This window comes from Anas acuta, chromosome Z (assembly GCF_963932015.1).
Source record: "Anas acuta chromosome Z, bAnaAcu1.1, whole genome shotgun sequence".
NCBI classification, from domain to species: Eukaryota; Metazoa; Chordata; class Aves; order Anseriformes; family Anatidae; genus Anas; species Anas acuta.
Genome location: NC_089017.1, coordinates 5,494,285 through 5,517,195, shown reverse-complemented (window position 1 = coordinate 5,517,195; position 22,911 = coordinate 5,494,285). Strand labels below are relative to the sequence as shown.

Sequence of the window (22,911 nt, the reverse complement as noted above, 5' to 3'; positions counted from 1 at the left end):
TTCAAAAACAAAGTGTGGGCTCACAGCAACATTACACCAGGAGACTGAAGTGGCTGGATAATTAGTGTGCCCAGCAGGGCAGTAACACAATGTTTTCCTATCCAACACATACAATGGATCACCGAAGAGTTTGTATGTCCAAAGTGAAGAATTTTAACGTCACATTTAATTCTAAATTAGAAACAGTAACATATTTCAATTAACCAACTCTGACTTTTTACAAAGCTGTTTGGTACAGCATCAAAGTGTTCCCTACAGAAATGCCAGTGGTCGTATTTTGTTATTTTCCTCTGTGCTGCATTATACAGAGATAGAGGAAAATTAGGACAATTGGGTAAAACAATAACAGTCTTTGTTAAGTATAAAGGGTCTAAAGACAAAGGAAGTGGCAACCTCAGTGACCTGGTGCTGCAATCTGAGCAAAACAGAACTGCCAGACAGCCTCTCCATGGATTTGGTAGGGATTAATGACCAGTACATTACACGGTGGGCAGCAACCTGCAGATTTTTGCTGTGCCAGTTTTCAAATCTGTGTTATTTAAAATGCACAAGTGATCCTGAAAGGCAGTTAGTCCTATCATCGGGAAACTGCCACCTCAATGAGTTTAAGGCAGGATTGTGAAGAACTACTGGATCTCGCAGCACTGACTGTTGTACAAAATGGTGAAAGGAAGTCTGATGATTAACAATTTCAGTGGCACAGGACAGCAGGGGTTCTGAATGATCATACTTGGATCCAAAAATGACAGCAGTTTGTCCTGTCTAAGGCAGCAACCCAATGGCTATCGGCAGGCCCAAAACACAAAGTGAACATAAAGCGTTTGCAGGAGTAGCAATTAGAAAGCACTTTATAACACCAAATACAAACTACAAATGAACCTGCATCTCGGATATTTTTGTGCAACTTTAGTCTGTTGATTCTTTGTCTCAAGCAAAGATAGCTAAACTTAATGCACAGAAAATATAGACACACTCTGGCATGAAATACCACTGTAGGACTGGGACTCTGCAGCCCAAAAGCCATGCAGAAGGAGAGGTTTGTGGAGCTGAGTGGCACAGGGTGAATGAATGAGGATCAGTCATTCAGCTTCTCCAAAAAAAACCTGCTCCCAGCTGGTTTCACAACAATGGGTTTATTTGCTCAGAGCAAACAAGGTATTTCTTCAGGCTATGCACAATTAAGTTGCTGAATTCCTTGCTGTTTAACTGACCTAGGTGAGTTCAAATAGCAACTGGCATCAACAGAAGAAAAATCGATCAAGTTTTTAAACACAACCATAATGCCTCTGGCCCTGGAAGTTCCAGAGCTACAAGTCGCTGCAAATTAGGGGAATACACAAGGAAGATATCCCTGTTCTGGGTCACCTTCAGACACTGGCCAAGCTTTCTTACATTTTTCATGTTCTCACTGGTGAAAGGAAACATTCATAATAAATTTGTGATCGTTATGTCACGAATACAGAGGCATGATTTTGTTACTAATATGTGGTGAAAGCATGCATTTCACATGCAGATGGGCAGCACTCCAAGGGGAGGAGAGTCTCACAAAGCTCATGACATCGTTCAGCAAATTCAGGTTCAGTGAAACACTAGAGGGCATCTATGCTTCACTGAAGTACCTGGCACAGGCTTCTGCTTACAGTCCACAGGAGCAGGGAGGCACCACAGCAGTATCACTGACACACAAAATCATATATTTAGTTTCTCATCAGCTCCAAGAGGTTCTCAAACTTCTATGAAGGCAGGAGAGGTTTGCCTTCAAGCAATTACATTTTTATCGACCCAAATACTGGTCTGTTCTCAGCCAAAAAGAAAACCCACCTTTGTTTTTCTCCATCTAGGAAACCCAACAACTCAAAGAGTGAAGAGGAGATGAAAAATCCCAGAAAAAAAATAATTCCTAAAGTCACTGACAGAACATTTTGCAAGATATTTTGCTAAGGAATGAGACTTACTAAGAGTTTAAGCAAGTGCCACACTTCTGCTCACTGGTGTTGGCATCAACACATGACAGGTAAGAAATGCTAAACTTCTGGTACAGACATGATTATGTCAAGTCCTACTTTGCAGACGGTACAATAGTATGAAGTGTAAATAAAGGTTTTATTAATATAAATGTTCCAGGTTAAATAAAAAAATCACAACTTTTCATTTTGTAGTGGCTTAGCCAAGTACATACTAAGAAAGGTTCAGTATCTTGTTTTGTCTTCCACCCAGAAAAAGATAACTGCAATAAAAAATCCTTTTTGATTTGATTTCACAAATGAAGAGAACCTATCATAGCCCATCAAAAATGTTTCACTCACTTCTGAGTTAAAGCATGATGTTAACTTTCTTTTGAGTGTATATGCAGCAACTGAACAGTTCTCACTATGCGAGCACTTCCCCAACGCAGGGAAAAATGTTTCTCTACTTAAAAATAACAGTACACTTGAGAAAACCATTCTGTAAGCAGTCCACAGAAAACTCGTAAACAATTAAGATTTAGTAGTTACCTTAGCAATCACAGAGATCTAATACAAAGAATAAAAGTAAGATATAAGGGATACAGGGCTACCTTCATCTTTTAATTCAGATATTTACCTCATCATCTCCCAGAGAATTTATTTGTTCTAATTTTCTGGTCCAGTATCTGGCTTCTTCCTCTGGAATATCTGTAACAGAAGAACACGCCACACCATCTTATTAGCCAGGCAAGTTTGTGTTTACCACCAGCAGCAATAAAACAGGGAGGGTATTCCAACAGAACATCACAGGAGGAAAAAAAAAAAAAAAAAAAACATACTATTTTGAATCAACAAGATTGGCCTACACTAGCACTCGGAAAATAAATGTTCTAAATACACAATTCAGGGCTTACATTACTTTCTTGTTTAAAGCCAGTTAACCAAAAGCACAATGCACAAAGGTCACAAAGAGTAAGACTGGTTCATATGATATTTAATTCAAGTATTAGATGTATGGAGAGCCACTTCATATTAATGCACTTGCTAGATACTTAATAACACACAGCAAGATCAAGAGCCTCTTCTGGAGGTTTTTATAACCTCCAAAGGACAAGGAGTCCTTTTGGATAGCACATCTTACACATAAGCTTGGTATGACATAAAGGTAACAAAAAAAAAAAAGGGAAACAATCTCTTGTTTTCCTTTGCAGGTAGTAAGCCAGACCTGGTAAGGAAATGAACAATGCTACAGTCATATTCATATGGAAGCACACTCTTATTTCTACACCACAATGCAACTTCCTTGGGAAATGAACCATGACAACCAACCCTTTTACCTTCCAAAAGGTTTACCAAGTTAAAAACTGACAGAAAGTAGCAGGCATTACCAACTTTGTTTTGGGAACTACTTTTTATTTCACACTTTGAGGTAATACAGTGTCCTAGCAGTTTGAAGGGAACACTGAATTCTGCCACTCAAAACTTCATCTCTCAGAAGGCACCCCTGGAAGATGCAGGTGAACTGCTGGGGAGAGCCCAAGGCAAGTCAGGTGCAAACTGTGAGTAAGGAACAGAGCAAGAGGGGTACTGCACCAAGGGAAATAACCCACTGAAGGAAAAGCATCAGTCAGGCTCCCCACCCAGGACAATTAGATAAATTATTTAGGGATGGGGAAAGAGGGGTATAAAATTACTGGAAAAAGGGAAGAAAAAAAAAACAAAAAAAAACCACAAAACTTTCTTAAACCACACTCAGCATCACTCTGCATGTTGAGTGGTCAGGTGGCCGTATCTCCAGGAGAGCTCAATTTCTAAAATGTGTTTATTCTGGCCAAAACTGCACAAATGTAGAAAACTTTAGAACTCATATGGGGTGGTTGTGGCAGAGGCAGGGACGGCTCCAGCTAGACAACACCAGCCCTAGAAACCTCACCATCCCAAACACTGACAAACGAAGAGGAGCACAGTACCACTTAGGCCAGTTTTCCAATCTCCTGTAAGCATCTTAGCTCCAAAACAAATCTGCTTTCCTGCAACAAACTGTACCCCATGAATACAGCCTCAACAATATGCACAGGCAAGAGTTACATCCACTCTTGTTCTGAGAGAAACAAGAAAAGGTTTTATTGGCAGATGAACGTTTCATCGGGATTGGAAATTAAAGAAAAAAAAAAAAAGCAACAAAAACAATGATTTCAGAAAGGACCAGGTATTCATTGCTTCTTAGACTCAAAGGGTTACATGTGTCTTCTCCTCCACACAAATTACCCTCTTAAAAAGAGGATGACCCCAAAATAGCTGGAGAAAATAGCAGCCACTGTACTGGAACACAAAACTCTTTCAACAAGAACAAGGAATTTCCAGATTTCATAGAATTTGAAGTTTCAGAAGTAGGTATTTCCTTGGACTATAAACAAATGCCTACACTTTTTTTTTTTTTCAAAAAGGAAACAACTTTTTTTGTGAAGTGAGTTTCACGCAGACAAGGAAGATAAAACAGACCCACCTGAGAAAGTTTTAGGGCACTAGAAACTCAGTACCTGAATCAAGAAAACCTGCATTAAGCAGAAAAAAGAAAATTTGTTTCTCTTTTCTTGCAGTGAGATCAAAGTAATTTATTTTAATCATAATACACAGAGTCGATTGCTCTTTCTGATGTATACTACACTGCTTTGTTGTTATATGCTCTTAGAAAACAAAGTAGGAGAAACATGAGAGGGTCTTCCCATAATTATGAGAATTGTAGAAAAACATAGATGCTTTTGATCATCAGAGCTGTGGATCACAGTTGTATAAAACCCTGGAGCTCCACGCAAATTAGGGATGATATTCAAAGGTTATCTGAACAGAATACATTTAGAAAGAGGACATCAATTAACTTCACTGAGCACTGGACCCGAAGAGATTCAGGAAGACAAGAAATTCCAAGAAGGACTTGAAGCAATCCAAATATTACATAAAAAAAAAAAAATATGGAATTTTGTCCTCAAAAGCCATCACATCTGTAAAAGATGAAGAAAAACCTCAAACTTAGGACTAAAGATTACAGCCAAAACAGTTAAACTAAAATCTAGAAATCCAGAAACCTGAAATCTAGACCAAGGGGATGTAGGAGGAAGGAAGCAATGGATTAACATCGACATTGGAGAAACTGCTTTGGTCTCAGGGTAGGCTTCAACGCTTTCTGATAGCCCACAGTTTAGCTGCATGCCCAGGCAACAAGGAACACCGTGTGCCTCTTGCATTTGTTGTTCCTATCTTGTATCCAAGGTGCCTGTTTCACAAACAGAGCTAACATTCTTAGTACAGGTTTGCTGTTCTAGCAAAACAGCTTCTTACAATAGTCAGCAATCAAGTCTAGATAATGGCTACTTCAAGGATGTCTTTTAGATCTTAGGGACACTCTTGTCATCCATACCAATGGCCATACAGCTACTACACAGCAAAGTTTAAACATGAAACAATAAATTTCAGTCAAATCACCTGCTCAGAAGAATAAACGCTCGTTGAGACAGAATTATAGATTTTTTTTTTTGAGAAATCAGTTTGTTACTATTTTTATTTTCCCCCTCCAATTGTGTCTGGCCTTAATCACCTGTTTTGTTGAAGCTGGTTCTTTGGAATGCAGAGAATGGAGATCCCTAAAGCAGAGCTCACAGACGGTGACGCTTACACGACTATGTCCACTAGCCAGCTCCTACGTCACTACCCAGCTTTGATTACAAACCCAAGTTCCTCTGCTACATTAACTTTTGCTTACAAGATAAGAAGCTGAACTAGTTCAAACAGAGGCCATCTGATGCCAGCTAAGGACTCCACTGACAACGTGCTCAGTAAACAGGAGGAGCAAGTTCATATGGCAGAGAAACAGAACTGCTAAACAAGAACAAAGAGGGGATGGGAAGACCTGTACCCTAGCGTCCTGAGGCCTCTTACTGTGACACCAACATAAAGGCTGCAAGCTTTATTGTCCTTGCTCCTACTGCCATCATCTGCTGCAAGCCAAATTCCCTGTGTCTGGGCTGCTGGTATCAGGGAGCACCAAGGGCTGGATGTTCCCTAAGGGAGAGGAGGTGAGTGGGATCCCACAGGCCAGCAGGGCAGGGACTTGCCAGCCAGGGCCCTGTCCTACAGCTCCCAAGCAATGTGAGCTGGGCAGGTCCGGAGATCATGGCCAGGTTGAAGTGAGAATCCATTCACCAGTCCTTCACCATGGTGCTGACAAAGCATATCTGAGGTCAACAAGGAAGTGAGGCCACATCAACCCCTGGATTTATGGGGTCCATAAGCATCAGTAAGTCCTACAGCATCGCTCAGGTATTAAGGCTCAGAGTGGAGATGAAAAGGAAATGAGCACTCAGGGACCTGCCACCTGTGCTATACGTAAAATAAATGCATCTCCCCCCAGACCCATTTCATACAAGTCTTCACCTGGATTCCTCTCTTCCCAGCCCCAGCTCCTCGCCTTTCCGGAGGAATGGGAGTCTTCACAAGCTCTCACTAAAATGCCTTTGTAGACCTGAGCATTTCTGTTTCTGTACAGTTCCCAAGACAATAAAGCAACAAAGAATATCTACTCCACCTGATGGCTAGATGCAGATCAGCATGCTCCCATGCTGGGAGTGATGTGAATACTAAAAGCATTTTCACTCCAATTATCTTACTAGAAACAGCCTGGCACAGACCCAAACTGCTATAGTTCAGGAGCCAAATGCATTTTAAGTACTCTATCCTGTGCAACTTACACATAGCCACTGAGCTTCTAAATAGGGGAACAGGGTAAAATTGCCTCTAAACAGCACAATTTCACACTTGATAAGCAGCATCTCAAAAAGTCTGTGGCAACACACACTCACTACACCTGAGGAGACTGTCTTCTCCACACCAGCAAAGTTCCTAAAAAAAAAAAAAAAAAAAAAAAAAAACAGAAAAGCTGCCTCCTTACCTTGATATGTCTATCTCATTTCTGAGAAGAATCAGATTTGATCAGTTGAGAAAGCTGCTCCAACCTGTCTTAGCTAACAACTGTTTCCTCCCATCAAGAAGACAGTTTGTTATTTTTAAAAGAGCACAAAAATGCTTTGTACCGTAGGGGTTAATGAGAACCCTGAAGTGAGTTGGTATTTCAAATGCTCACACGTTGGTGCATTTTTACACAAGGTGACTTCCAGTCATCCTGTTTCTTCAAGATCACGCATTTCAGAACATAGGGCTGGCAGGGGACATTTAGGTGACAGTCCAGCACCGCAGCCCATCACACACAGATGCTCACTGCAGACAGGGCTACAGGTCTGCTCTTTCCCCCATACACCACAAGCTAACACCATAATAACACTACCAAACATAAGGCAAGAGCTGCATCTGGAACCTGCAATGAGTTATGTGGAAGTTCTAACAAGTTATACTGTTGTTCCATTACAGAACTGGGCATTAACAAAGGTTAATTTCTGGATGACAAAAATAAAGGTCATTTTATATCACCTTGAGCAACAGAGACTACAACAACTCTCACCAGACTTTTTTTAGGAGATGAAGGTTGGTAAGCTGGTAAACACCTAAAAATATGTTCACATGAAAAAGGGGAAAAAAAAATAAATCTCTTGGTTGTCTGCATCAGGTACTACCACTAGCACCATCAGCACACTCTTGCACTCCTTTCTACTTTTAGCTGTCACCCACCTCCAGAGTACCAGAAGAAAACACACCAGGTGGAAGCAGGAAGAGCAATCTAATCCAGGAAATAGGAAGACTGGCTTGTTTGTACTAACATCACTGTATGCAATTATGTTTTACACCAAGGACTTTACCTTTCTGGGGTTTTGTATTTTTTCTTTTTTTTTTTTTTCCCCCTCTTACAATCCCTTGCAAACTTTTCAAGCTCCAACTAAATGCATTGAAACACTTTAAATATATAGATTGAGTAGCCTGGGGTGCCCTATTTCTGTGCATCATCTAACCTAAATGAAACAGAGTAGCCAGAAGTGATGGAAAAAGTACAAAAGCACAGCCAAAGGCAAGAACACTGCTTTGTTACTGCTGCATTTTACCAGACCTGGAAGGCAGCACAAGCTGCACGTGTGCACACACGTTGCTCAGGTTCTCCTGCATCTATAACAGCCAGGAGGACTTCACCCGGGAAACAAAACGTGATACACAATGTTCCCAAGTGTCACTGCAAACACACTTATTAAAACATTACGTCTACAGTGACAGAGCTGCTGACTTAAGAACTTTCACGGCAGATCAACGATCCATTTAGTTCTCTGTGTGGGCTTCAAGCAGCAGCTTCCAGCTGATAAAAACAACACAGTATTAACATGCAGGACATGAAGAGTCTCCCCTGCTAGCCCCCCAGCTACAGGGAGGCTCCTCAGCAAATCTACCAGGAGCAATGCAGAGGCTGTGAGCTGAGCTACCTCCCTGCATGTCTCCAAGCCTCACAGGGCAGGAAAAAAGAGCCTAAACCACCTCACAGTTCTTCTTTCTCTAACCCACAGGCAATGGCAGCAGGCACGCAGTCACCGTGAAAAGGGAAGCACTGCTGGACGAGATGATATGGGCAGATGCTGTCTTCCCAGGAGGAATATCCCACACACTCAGTACCTCCAGCTGTTCATCCAGCTTCTGCCCTCGTCCTGAAGGACAGACTGAAAATGGAGTTCTAAGAAAGGCAGAGGCATTATTCCAGGGAAGAGCAGCAGAAGCCTTCAAACAGCTAACTGATGCTCCCATCCTTTCCTGGACATTACAAAACACTGCACGAGCTGACAACTTTTCATGCTCCATAATAAAAACCTTTCAATGTAGCCATGTCAAGTTCCTGTTATTTCAGCATTTGGCATAGAAAGCAAAGGAACAAATAATAGATGCATTACAAATGATCACTTGTCTTATATCAGAAGGAGAAAAGTCACAAAATTCTTGTTACTTCTTGCTTAACATTCTTAAATTTTCTTCATGAAATCCTACTTTTCAGAATTAGATTTTGTGGTTCTGTAGAACATTATAAATTTTAAAATACCGTTTAAAAATGAAAACAAAACAGCAAAAACAAGAGTCCTGTGTTGAGTGGATTAGCAGGGAGAAAACACTATTACACGTAATATTCATCATTTGTTAAATCCAGGTTCTGTACCACATAGGAACAAAAGGCTGTTTTTCCTATACTTGAAAAAAAAAAATCACAAAATATAACACATCCCAAAACATGAATTGCAGAATAAATTAAATCCACTTTTGGACACCATCTGAAGATAAGAAAACATCAGAATTTCATGTTCTTTTAAAACAGAGATAATTTAACAAGTACCATCAGAATGAACTTCGATGAGAAGGTAGCAGCTGCCAGCCTTGCCCTTTAGCTACCCTTCCTGTATTCTCTTCCTATCAGGAGGCTAAATCTTTGCCCCAAAGAATTAATATTTCACCCCATATCAAAATGGTCAGTTGCTCCTCTCCTCACATAAAAAACAACAAATAATTTTCACGGTATCATAGAATCATTTAGGTTGGAAAAAACCTCTAATATCATCTAATCCAGCCTTTAACCTAGCACTGCCAAGTCCACTATTAAACCATGTCCCCACATCTACACGTTTGTGGTTTGTTTTGTTTTGTTTTGTTTTTTTTTAAACCACCTCCAGGGATGGTGACTCTGCTGCCCTGGGCAGCCTGTTCCAATGCCTCACAACCCTTTCAGTGAAGAATTTTAAACCTCCCATGGCACAAGTTAAGGCCATTGTTCCACTTGTCATAACACAGGAAAATTGTGAAAGTTTAAATTTACACTCATACTCCTGTTATTTTTCAGCTGTGCTACCCTATTCTTAGGTATATAATAGATACAGAGATTAGAGTTAGATAAAGCAAAGTGGGCTGGTGAATAAAATAAGGGTTGAGGAGGAAGCAGGCCTGGCATTACCTCCCTGATGAGCCAATTCTTTTGCAAATATAGCTGGAGAAGCCAAGAGACCTAAATTTGAGCATCACAACCAACCCCAAGTAATCCACTATGAGGACTAGCTACAGCAGCTATGTACCTCTGCAGTTGGAAATCAGCTTGCCATTATTTTGCATTAAAGTCATAGCCTGTGGCCCACAGTTGACCATGTTTACAATGAGAGAAGCTTCCTAGTAGGAAGGTCACTGAACTACAGTAACACTCAGCTCTGAGAAAGTTCCTGACACTACCACGTCACCTCCTGAGAAAGGGAATGTGCAGTCAGGAGATGGTAAAATCTTTCCAGCTCCTTTCTTTTGCATTCTACCCTTTCCCTTTTTAAATAAGAATCCAAAAGCGAAAAAGAATTCAAAGAACATGAGTGAAATCCATGGAAGTTTTACACATAATCATACACATGCCCACCTTTTAGGTGCATTCTTTCCAGCACTTGTAAGAGATCACCATTGCCTATTGTTTTCAGAGAATGGATTTTATATGTCATTAAATCCCCAACTGATTGAAAAAAAAAAACAAACAAGCAAACAAACAAAAAAACTTAGTCTCTGATATACAGCATCTCAAAAAAAAAATCCCAGATGCGGACATGGTGGGACAGCAGCAACTGTTGTACCATGTAAAGGGTAATAGTGACAATGCCTACGTCTCTCAAAACTTTACAAATGGAAATCTCATGGAGACAGAAGTTCTTCAACCTGCGTAGGGTTATGCAAATATCCACAGGAGTTTAATGTGTAGGACAGAGCAGTGGGCGTCAGCATAAGCAATGAATCAGGGTTAGCCGGGGACACTGTGAAATTGTGCTGAATGCACCATTTTGAGCTATATCCGTAAGCTCTGCGTAGAAAAACTACCCAGGATCTACCCAGCACTGCAGCTAAAAGTGGCAGAGTGACAGACGGTGCCTCGTTCAGTGTCACCTGGCCACACTCAGAATAGAGCTTACCTCCTACTGAAGTAAGTGGGGGAAAAAAGCTCCATAATTCTGATATTTTTAGAAGAAAAAAAAAGTTAATTTTTGCCTCTTTAAAAACAAAAAGATTTAAACAAAAAACAACAAAATCCAAACAAACCACCAAAGAAAACCACAGCTCAACTCCAGACCGCAAGATCCAGTAGGGATCACTGGAACGCACTAAGCCATGGGGATCCATGGCAACATCCTCAGGTACCATTTTAGAGCTGACCTCGGTAGAAAATAAACTTTTCTGTTGGAGGATATCAAGATTCACTGCATCTTGAAAAGTTGGTAACAAAAAGTGTGCTGTCAAAGAGAACATGCTGACAACATACCAGGGCTCTTCCCTAAAGAATTTTTCCTTATATGTAATTTTATGCTTGTTCAGCCCAGTACCAAAAACTTATCTGTACAAGCCTGCATTTGTCCTCCAAGTTAATGCATTAAAAGATTGCTCCAAAAGAAGGTCCAATCCCCCTAGTCAATGAACTTCCTGCTGACAGTATGACAGCACTGAATCACCAGGAGAGTTTTTATGAGGAACAGGGATGGCTCCACACCAGCATCAGACAGCTTAAGAGGTCAGACCTCTTTTCCCCTTTAGACACCGGGCAGTAAAGAGCAGTGCCTGCTGCCTCCACAGAACACTACACTCACCCTAATTGCACCATCTAGCCAGTTGTGCACTTGAAACAGTAAACTCAGCACAGCTCTCGGAGCACAAGATGCAATTCATATCGATTTTAGTGCCACAGGACCAAAGCCCACATCCTCCCTTGCACCAGGAAGGGAGGTTTATGAGACTAGTAGATGACCTAACTTCTTTCCACAACAGATGGCTGATCCTGGCAGTTGCTGGCCAAATGCCAAGGGGTGTACAAATGTTCCACCAGTCCTTAGAGCAAATCAAATTGTTCAACTCTGCCAAGGGCTTAGTTTAAAAAAAAAAAAAAAAAAAAAGATGAGGCCAGCAATGACAGGCATTTTTGACAGGAAAGGAAAGGGAAAAAACAAAACAAAACATGTAAGCCCCCAAAACATCATCTCTGTTCTAACGGTCTGGTAAGAGCTGGAAAGAGCCTTTCCTTGCCTTGGATGCAGTCTAGGCTAAGGCCTTCCTTTTGGTTCTCCCACCTCCTCATTCAGAAAACATAAAATTAAAAAAAAAAAAAAAAACACACACACACACCTTTACTTAAGATGGGTTTGCTCCAATTAGCTGTTTTTCCACATTCTGTACTTTGCAGCCACAAGTAACTTCCCAAAAGGCAGTTATTCTTATGACACCAAGTTATTTACATACCCTGTTAATGATAATGTTCAGGGGCTCTAAACATTAATGTTCCACTAACTGAACTGCCTGCTTTTAGCTGGGTTTAAGTGCAGTTACCACATAAAGCTCATTCTAAACAGCTCTAACAACAAACTTGACCTCTTCCAGAGCCAAATGTGTCTAGATTCAAAGAAGCAAATGTTCCCTACTCAGGAACAAAATGTCTGACTGCACAATCCTGAAATATTACTAGTGGTTTCTTAAACTGCTGCTAGTCTAAACATTCCAGCACTCTGAGACCTTCAAATCTTCCTTATTGATTCTTATCTTGTAAGTTAGAAAGTAGCCAAACAAGAAATGAACAGCAGCAATTTGATCTGTACTGAACTGTTTTGACAGAACTGCAAATAAGCACAACTTCATTTTATGACTCAGGTTGCTCCTAAACATTTTATCTCCACTGTCAGTGCCCTAGGTAAGTTACTGAAATGCACTCACCAAAAGGTAATTCAAATCTCGTGTCCAGCAAAATTCTGTGAGGAGTCGGGTTTTTGGTTCCGCAGATTTCATCATGTTTCATTACAACTTCTGCCTCTAGCGTAGACCACTCCCCAGGACCTTCCTGTGAATCGCAAGCCACAGATGAAGTTTCAAGTCTAACACATCCTTTTGGAGCAATCTGTCACACATTTGTTATGATAAACTCCAGGAAGAGCCTCTGCACAGTATTATCAAGACCTAGTACCTGCTTTTTACACCTAATGACATCCATCCAGCATGTGCTGGCAGTTTTGGCTTCCAAGTCCTAAATGTCTTTATAAAAATGAGAAGCATCCAATTTCCTACTGTTTTTTCAGTACATATCAGCACCACTAGACAACATCTTAACACTGTACCCAGATTTATTTTTATTTTTTTTTAATATGAAGACATGCTCTGTGCCTGCCTTGAGAGTTACCTTGTCTGTTACCATAATAATTATAACACACTCTTCAGCAGGGATTTACAGAAATTTGAGCATCAGACTAAAGGGTCCTCGAAATCTCAAACAAGTCAAACATACACGTTCCTTAACAGATTAAGCCCTATTTTCTGAGTTACTATAAGACCAGAGACAACTACATAAATTCAGTTTTGGTCTCACTGTTGGCAACCTTGTCCAAAAAAAAAAAAACCAAAAAAAAAACCACCAAACCCCACATACGAAGTGATGCTGACACAGCCCTCTTCCCTCACACAACCTTCTTGACTTGGCAAGTCAAAGTTCTGCTGAGCAGCACAGTCCTGAGCTGCACCAGACTAGATTTGTAACACTATCAACATCGGAGTTGTGAAAATAAAGTTTCTGTGTCAGCTTAACCTCATCAGATTGACGAATGGCTTTCAAAGCAATCCACACGGTCCCAACCAGGGTGTCCCAGATAAGTCCTTTGTTCCATACTTCAACAATTAGGCCCAGGTCCAGCCGACTGATCTCACTGCAATAAAAGAAGAGGAAGCACAGGTGAGGAAAAAGAACACAAAACCATTCTGCTTTACGTTCTGCATTACCAACATGATTATCCCAGTGTATCTTTCCACGCAGCTATGTCAGGCTGCAGACAGCTTCTGGAGGTATGTGGTCAAGGCAGCTCATGCTCATAGGGAATTCCTAATGATCATTTTCTCATAATTTAACACTAACTACACAAAGACTACAAAACAAAAATTGCTAACTACCCCATGCATGGACTGCCAGTTGGAAACTGATCTCAACAGCTATGTGCGCAGGCGGAGGAAATGTATCTTGGGATGAAACACAGAGGTGAGCAATTCTTTGCCATCAGCTACCCCATTTCTAACAAAGCAAGTTTATCCTTACCCTCAGCAACAAAAACACATTCTGTCAGGTCCAAACATGCTAATACATATCCCAGAGCTGCCACATACCAGGAGTAACAGTCCCAAACACAGCTGTGCTGCAGTAGCAGCACTACCCATTGCACAGGACCACATTGCCCTGCTTCTGTTCCAGTGCTGGCTTGTTCCTCTGCATGGCCCTGCAAGCCATGCAAATCTCCAGCAGCATGTGGCAATACAGGCACATGACCCCTGACTGCTAAATTATTTGACATAATAATTGTCTTTCCTCTCAGTGAGCAAAGGATACATCACAAATTCAGCATAAGAACAGCGTAAACAGGTGCACAGCCTGAATTTTGGTAAAAGCAATGAAGAACAGAAGCATCCTGATCTGTCCGTTGGTACAACATTGTCCCATCTACGAGCAAAGGCTGTAGCTCCTACTTCTTTGAGCTCAGGACTTCCCCTTGTGCAACTGCTAATCCCCAAAAGCAGGTATTTTGAGCACAGAGTGCTGCTGTCCTCCTGGCCAGTCAAATACATCCACGCTAAGTTTAAGGAAGGAATTAGCTAATCACTGATTTCTGTAGACTGTCATCTTGGCCAAAAAGGAACCACTGCAAATCCCAGTATATATTTGAGCTTTGTCCCAGATATTCCGTACAACTTTATAAGAGAATGTTTTGTCTATAAGGCCATGTGGACATGGCATTAAGGGACATGGTTTAGTGGTGGGACTCAATAGGTCAGCCTGATGGTTGGACTTGATGATCTTGAAGGGTTTTTCCAACCTAAATGATTCTGTGACTCTATGGTTTGGATGTTGCTACTCAATACAGCTGAGCTAAGAACTGTCTACTTGTGCTGTCGCTGCTCTGCCTTCCCACTGCTTGCCTCCTGGGAGCCTGACTTTTATCTGATTGAACAAACCTGAAACAACAAAAATGTCCGATTTTCTGTTGGCTGGACAAGTATAAGGCCACAAATGGAATAGAAGCAAAGACATACTGTAAAGCTACATTCTTTGATTCAATATACACTGACATAGTAAGACCTGAAGACACCTGACAGGTTCCTGTACAGAATTCCACAGGACAGGTCACCAAATTTTAGAAAATAAAAGGACTTTCAGTGAAATGGCTTTGTTTGCTTTTGACTGTCTCCATTTCTCCACCTTCTGGTTAGACGCAGAATAGCTTCAAAGAACAAAAGAGATTTTAACTTGGTGTCCCTCCCTTCTCACATGCACACACAGAATTTAAATGAAAGACGTTTCTAACAACTTTAACACTCATTAAATCATCATGTTCTAACATTACAGTTTGCAGTTGCACTTCAGAGGTGCTTGTTGCAAATATTCAGCCCGTTTAAAGCTGCTTCAAAATTAGAAGATATCCCAGAGATGACACTGAAGTGCTTTGCTGATCTGGTAAAAAGCAAATCTCCAACACTTTCAGAGTCCCAAACTCTGCACTGCTACTTCTCACAAAGAGCATTTCTCATAAAGAGGAAGCAAAAACTACATACAGGGTTTAGAAAGTCTTTCCTAGGTTACACTGTATTCTACTGCACCTTATAAAAATGGTAAACAGAGACAGTAAAAGCACCCTTCTTTCAGAGAAAAACTCCCATGTTTGGAAAAAAAAAAAAAGGTCTTGTTATAAAGAAGCATCCCAACTGCACTGTTGCCTGGCTAAAGCAGAGGAGATAATGTTGAGGTGGTTCAGCTAATATTCTGCTTTCCTATTCCCTAGCAACTAATTACGGAGTAGCAGTGACCTTACAGCATGCTAGCTGAACTCCTAGCTGCAATCAGAGAGCAGTTCCAAGAGCTGTCAGTGGAAGGAGGAGGAGCAGCCTAGAGCAGTCACCGAACACAAACAAGTGCCATGCTTAAATCACTGGTGAGTAGCTTCCCCGGTGCCTGGCCATGTTTAAAGATAGTTTCTGCCCATGGGTCAAGAACAAATCACAGAAGAATGAGTTAGTAACTCCGGTACTGGCATATGACTTGGCAGACAGGTACAATTCCCTGCCCCAACCTTTTCCTGGTCCTAGATGTATGGTAGTGGCAGCCACTGCCTCTGTGCAAAAAGGAGCTGAAAAGCTGAGAAGATGGAATTTGGGAGCATGTGTTTGACCAGACACTGAAGGACAGGCTCCAAAGTCTCCTTCCTGAAGCACACACCTCAGGTGCTGTTCCAGAAACAAACAACAGACATAAAACAAGAGAGCTGAGAGCACTGCTCTGATGTTAACACTGTACTGACCCAGGTGAAAAAGCTTGCTCAGAGGCAAAAGTTTCCCACTTCTGGAAGAGGTGAACCAACTGCTGCTGGATTGGGTAATGTGCTCACTAGGCCCCATGTGCATCTCTCGCTACGGACACTATATGAACACCTTAGTTCCACTCAAAAACAGCAGCACTAGCTTTGCATTTCACAACACAAACACCATAATTCCCCCACCTAACAGCAGCATCCAGGTCAAGTTCAGATAAAAGAACTTAGGAGTCAAGGATTTAGTAATCTCGGTTCACTTGATCTTACAAAGCTACAGAAGCAAAACCAGATGCACTGTCAATGAGCCATTCATTCACTCGAGTCAAAAAAAAAGACACCATTCTAAAAGATAATGGGAAATCTCTGGCTGTGTGTCAGGACTATGAGAACCAGAGCAAATCAGAGGTGCCAACTGCACCAGAAGCCCTGAGAGAGCTGGAACTGGTTCTGCTGCTCGTAGCAGGGACTGATGGCCCCTCAGCTGCTTGACCTCGGGGCTGCCTCATTACTACAGACTTGCCCCATGACTTATCTCTCAGCAGCTTCATGTAGATGGCAGTGCTGCCATCCCACAAGCACCTCACCTCCGCACAGCACCATACTTACAACATGAAGTCCTGTTCCCAGCATGGTTGGTCCCCTCGCACTGCTACCGTCGTGCTCTTCACGTTTTGCACCTTCAGGGTCACATACGTATTGAATTTATCTGGGGAATAAGAGACAAAAAGTTTTCTTCTTCAGTATACAATTTCATATCATAAGCACAACATTTTAAGGTTTTCAGTCTGTACACTGCATCCCAGATGGACCAAAACCAAAAGCCCAGGTGGGAAGACATCAGTGGGTTAAAGACCCAAGAGTTCACGATGCCTTTCATCTTCCATCAAAGTTTCAGCCACTTTTTTTTTTTTTTTTTTTAACAAATTAATAAAAATAGATAGCTAAGCACTTGCAGTAAGTCAGGGACAAAGCAGAGAGTACAAAATCCTGAAGAACATTGCCACTTTGAGTGACTGCTTCCTGAAATGTAGATGAAAGGAAGAGACACTCCAAAGGAACAGGGCCCATCACATGGACTGTGCACAGCTAAAAATAAAACTTGTAAGAGATAAAAGCCAGAAGCTGTTGGGCTGATCATACTATATCTCTTCCCTTCTGACCTAACTACTTTCCTTGTTCCTATCTGATTTTATATCTATGAGTCCACAAAAAAAAAAAACACTTACAGATGACTCAGGGGCAGACAGAAAAAAAATGAATTATGCTGAGTGTGCCAAAACTGATCTGTATTGGTTAAACCAGCTGATCTAGACAAATTGTGTTATGCTCACATTTTGACAAGACAGGGTTTGTTCAGATGTTTCACTTTTCCTATTAAATCTGAAGGAAAAACACAGAACAGCATTTTTTCCTAGTTCCTACTACCTCTTTGCTAATAAAACCAAAAGCAGTCAAGCGCAAACACACATGAAGTCTGAATCAGCATCTAAGAACAAACAAACTCCCTTTTAAGATGAGTTACTAATTCAGACCTACCAGTTTCAAACCCAGAACAAGACATCTACTAAGTAGCTAAAAAGCAGTGTAAAAATTTTAATACTTTGATGTTCTGCTGTACCTATTCTCAGTTTACATCAGACCACAGTCCATTTTAATACTGCCAAAATCGACATTGCTGTGTGCTCCTTTAGCATGTCCCAGCATCTAGCTTCAAGTATCCTAAATGGACACGTAGGAAAGGGGAACTTCATGATCCAGAAACTGAAGTAGGAGTGACATCTCCCACTTTACATCTCACTTTACATCTCTCTCACTTATTTTAATGCAGTTTCTGTCTTATGATTTTTCTTTGCTGTTCCTAAGTGTTTCTAAAATTACGGCTACAAGTCTATTTTTGTCAATAAGCCTCATGGGATAATTATTTTCGTGGAAATGTTTTCTCTTTTAATTTTCCACCTTTTAGCATCATGAGTTTCTTTTTCTATGGAAATAAAAATCCCTTCCTATCCACTTTCATTTGTCATGTATTTGGTATACGTTTTCCCTGTTTCCATGTATTTTTCTTTTCTCTGAATTAATATGTTCTAGCCTTTACATTTTCTCCATAGATTAGGATTTTATGGAGGCTGTAATTATTCCTGTCACTTCCACATGCAGTTCCTCTATTCACAAAACAAATAAAACGAGCACAGTTTGATGGAAAACCTATGGCACTGCCACATATGTAGTGATATCGAAATGTTTTCTGCAGTGTGAAGTTGGATTCCATCGTGTATAGCTACATTGATTGGCACTGTCCTGGAACCCTGGGCTTGCTGGTGAAGTCACACACTTCAGTTAAGCTGCATCTAGACTACAGGACAAATGCAGTCCTGAGAAGGGTTCTTACGTGGAAAAAGGATCAAGTACGTACTGCCCCCTTCTAGTCTGTGCATTCAGTTTTCTTATCCTGAAAAAAAAAATCGAGGTTGGTGCATGCACAGCTCTTGACCTTGAGTGGAATATGCACAAGACAACGGCAAAAGAAAATGCACAAACAAGAGACCTGGGAAGCTTTCAGCTATATAACCTGAGGGCCACCATACAAAGAGAATAGAGCTGAACAAATACATCATGAATAAAGCTCTGCAGTTGTTTTGGATCTAAACACCTTACTAGGTGTTGTCCCAGAGGCCATACTTCATTCTTAAAAAGTTTCAGTAATAATATTCCAAACAAGTATTTGTAGAGACTTTCTGAAACTGATCTCCAAGGAGGAGAAAAAAAAAAAAAAGCAGACTGCTTATTCTTTTTGTAAAATAAATAAATCAAATTTCATTCAATAAGCACATTCATTAGCTACGGGATTCCTTGTCTAGCCCAGTGAAATAGATGCTTAGACTGTAAACCCTGGGTGCCACCAGCTGTTTTTATTTCATTATGTGGATACAAAACCTGGCAGATGGGATCTCAATCCCAATCACAGCCATTGCAGACTGCCACCTAAGTGAATGAACTACTTCTGTGCTCCATCCAGCAGTCCCAACCGGGATCGAGGAGGCACTGATCCAGTTAGGCACATGGCAGTTCTGCCTGGTGGACGTCTTCAGATCTTGTTTTGAACAGGAAAGGGGAGAAGGATGAGAAGAAAGGGCAGGGTGGGATGGGAAGTGGTGACAGTGAAGGAAATCTTTCCTCGGCCATCACCTGTGTGGATGAGGTGAACAGGTAGATGTTTCTCAGTACCATGACACCAGGTCACATCCTCAGGCTGCCTGGACTCTTGGGGTGGCTTTTGTCCCTCATAAGGACAACACAAAGGAGCAGAGAGGAGCAGAGGAAACCTGGAGGGAGCAGTGTGCCTCCAAGAGTCACCATGACTACAAACAAGACTGATTAGAACAAGCAGCAGAGAATTGCTTACCTGGTGGTCCTTGGAGTTTAGCTTTTTTTACTGTAAAGAGAAAAAAAAAAAAAAAGAGGCTGTTAGTGATTTTGTCCTGCTAAGGTTTCATTCAAGTGACAGTGTCACAGGATACCGTGTTAATTGGAGAACATCTCCCAGTAGAAGCCTGGAAGCTGGAATCTGTACTTATTTTCACAGTTCAACAGTTCTGGTGACAGAACTGTTCTGTACCCCATTTCACCTCTCTGAAATGATGCAATTAAAAGGAAATCATAGGATTGCAGTTTGGAAAGCAGTATGATATGACTAATGCAAGACAATTTAAAAACTGGTCCTCTGCAAACCAGAAAGTTATTTTGGGTCTTAGCAAGATGTCATTTCATACCCCCTTCACTTACAAGGTTACAGACACTCAGAAGAAATTGAGATTTCCTTATAAGCCAAGGATCTCTCTTCAGGAGTGCTGAGCAGACTCTGAACCACAGCTCAAAAACAACCAAGCCCAAATAGTAGCCCTGGTATGACATCTGTAAATCAAATTAACCCATTACGCCAAACAAACAGCAGTCTGCATTCAAATGTCACTTTTCAGAGCTCTCCTCTGTTAATTCAATTCCAGGACAGTATTTATTGAAAACAACGGTTAGAACATAAAACAGCACTGGCTCTTATCTCACTGGATGGAGAAGGGCTCTGTCTACCTAGGGGAGATTTTGTTTACAGTTCTTTTCTGCAAGCTCACATCCTCACTGGTATTGCTAAGCGTAAGCACTAAGACGAGACATCTCCGGGCTCCAGGTAGTTTTCCCAGTGGAAAACAAACGCTCAGAAGAAAACATATTTAACAAGCTAGGAAGCAAGATACACCTGAGAGCAAAGGAAAGGCTGAAGAACCGATGTAGTAAATTTCCTTTCAACAAACAAAGCACCCGGCACTTACTAAATGCTTGCAGGGTCTAACTTCCAAGGTAAACACTCTAGATAGTACCTGTAAAAAGAAAAATAAAAGGCCCTTACGTGGTTACATGCACGGAGCTGCAGTGGGGCCTGATGCTGAAGAACACCCTCGCTATTTGATAAATTCTGCTTTGCGAGCATTTGCAGCTCAGGTAGGTGCTTGCATGAAGGGAATGCGGTACCAGTTACAGTATGAGACAGAGAGGTTTTATACAAAAATTTAAAGGGATGTAGCTTTTTGCTAGACTGCTATTGCCCGCAAGCCTTAGGTCCAAAATAAGGAAGCTCATTCTCTTCCCGTTTTGGAGCCTGAACCATTTCTTATGCTAAACCTAATGGTGCAAGGAAAAGATACAACGGTTGGAGCTGACTGAAGACATAGACTCCTTTTTGATCTCCCCAACAATCTGTTTAACCACTGAGCAACGGGGACAGCAATTTACGCATTTCCTTGGTGCCTTTGGATACCACAAAAAAACAGGTATTTAATGAGTAAACGCTGCCCAGAAGGGGGCATACATCAGCTCACCTCAGGTCCTTCCCCTCTCCTTCCCCTTTGCAAAAGGGGAGGGGACACAGAAACAAGTGCATGTACTTGAGGGAAGGGGAAAGGCAGAAAGAGAAGGCAGAGGATGTGCATTAAGCTTCAGCTGGTCTCTCTCCCTGGCTGCAAGAAGCTCCAGTGCTGTTTGCAGGAAAGTGGACATACCCTCAGCACAGAAATCCCAGATTATTTGCCAAAAAAAGCAGCCAGAGTGGGTGAATATCCCCTGGACACGGAGATGGACACAGCCTCTGCAGCAAGCAATAGGCAAGCACTTCCTACAGGTGTGTAAAAGCCACAGCAAAGGTGCAGCTCCCAAAATACAATAGGTTTGCTTCCCTGGGGGAAGGTTTTGTACCCTCACCAGCTCATTCTGTCTCACTTGAGCTGCTATGTGCCAGGTGCCCAAGAAACAATGCAGAGGAGCAGTGAAGTTGTCAAGAAACCCAAAGCATTAAAACTTAGTTACTCAGTGTCACAACAAAGACCGAAAAAACACTGCTGGTGGCTCAGTAGGAGGAGGGCAGACTGAAATCTAGCCATGTGAAATACTGCCTTGTATAAAATAAAACATAAGAAAGGAAACCATCCTCCAGAGCACTGGCAGTGCTAAGTTTAGAGATACAGTTGTTTCTGTGCTGTCCCAAAGTAAAAAGCTGAAGACAAGAAGTCAAAGATCCAGATGAAAGATTTCCTGACTTACTCCCACTTACCCCAGGGGAATGTCTGAGCTCTGGGGAAGCAGCATTTCTAAGCAAACTGGAAACATTAAATCCCCTTTGGTTTAAAGCAGCTGCTGTCAGCAAACAGGGCAGTGCAGAAAGCCCAGACATCCAGAGGCAGACACGAAATTGGGCTGAGCCACAATCCTCCCACACCGCTGCAACCCTGGATGGAAAGGATGGCAGAGGAGGAATGAAAATGTTAAAAGATCAGAGAGGAAGGAGACCTAGAGCTTTGACTGCCATGTGCAAGCACTGCTTTACACAGACACTGACGTGCACCTGCTCCCGCTGTGCAAGCAAAGAATGATTTAATTGCAAGGGGAAAAGAAAGAGACTGGCATATCAGCGAGACACGTACTGCACCTCAATTCAAGGAGCGCTGGTAACAGCTATTAGAAAGCAGACAGACTGCACTGAAATAACTGGATGCAAACTAGACAGATGGGGGGAAAAAAAAAGCAATGAAAATTGATGCAAGCATTCAATTCATCCCGACAATTTTCCTTGGGGAACCCTTAACATTATGGTGTTGCTCTAAATAGACAAGAAAACGTTTAGGTTGAAGTCCTGCCTGTGATGCTGTATTAAAACTAAAAAAAAAATAAATAAACAAACTAGCTTTTCAGAGGCTCTATGGTTGTCAGTTACAAAGGATTGGAGAACGAAACAGACTCTTAAAGGCTAGGAAAGATAAAATACAAACCAGACATCACAATGGAGGTATATAATCATTGTGGGGTGGTGGAAACCCAACAGCAGGACAAATGTCAGAGACAGTCACAATTTTACACAAATATTCTTACTACACACTTCTCTTCTGATGGACATCTTCCTGACTAGGTGCACCATACACCAGCCAGTGGATTAAAATCAAGCATGGCAAATTATTACAAGGTTTAGACAACAACCCCCTGATCAGGAACAGACTTGTACTCAGTTAAAGGGAGCACGGCTGCTCTGAGCATCCGCAGATTCAATCTCACCTTTAACATTTGCTTGCAAATCAGGGGGATGTGGACATGGGGAGTGCCTGAGCAGA

At 41.6% G+C, this 22,911-nt stretch overlaps 1 protein-coding gene across 3 annotated transcripts in view; it reads right to left on the bottom strand.

Annotated features, from left to right (window-relative positions):
• The window catches only part of UNC13B (unc-13 homolog B), a 211,783-nt gene that overhangs the window by 167,246 nt on the left and 21,626 nt on the right, over window positions 1-22,911 (bottom strand). For all 3 annotated transcript variants that reach the window (XM_068666536.1, XM_068666537.1, XM_068666538.1), the window contains exons 2-6: window positions 19,665-19,694; window positions 16,868-16,967; window positions 13,498-13,615; window positions 12,636-12,759; window positions 2,584-2,654 (exon numbers count right to left, since the gene is read on the bottom strand). In XM_068666536.1, coding sequence (XP_068522637.1) covers window positions 2,584-2,654; window positions 12,636-12,759; window positions 13,498-13,615; window positions 16,868-16,967; window positions 19,665-19,694 — 443 coding nt within the window. The remainder of the gene's footprint in view (window positions 1-2,583; window positions 2,655-12,635; window positions 12,760-13,497; window positions 13,616-16,867; window positions 16,968-19,664; window positions 19,695-22,911) is intronic.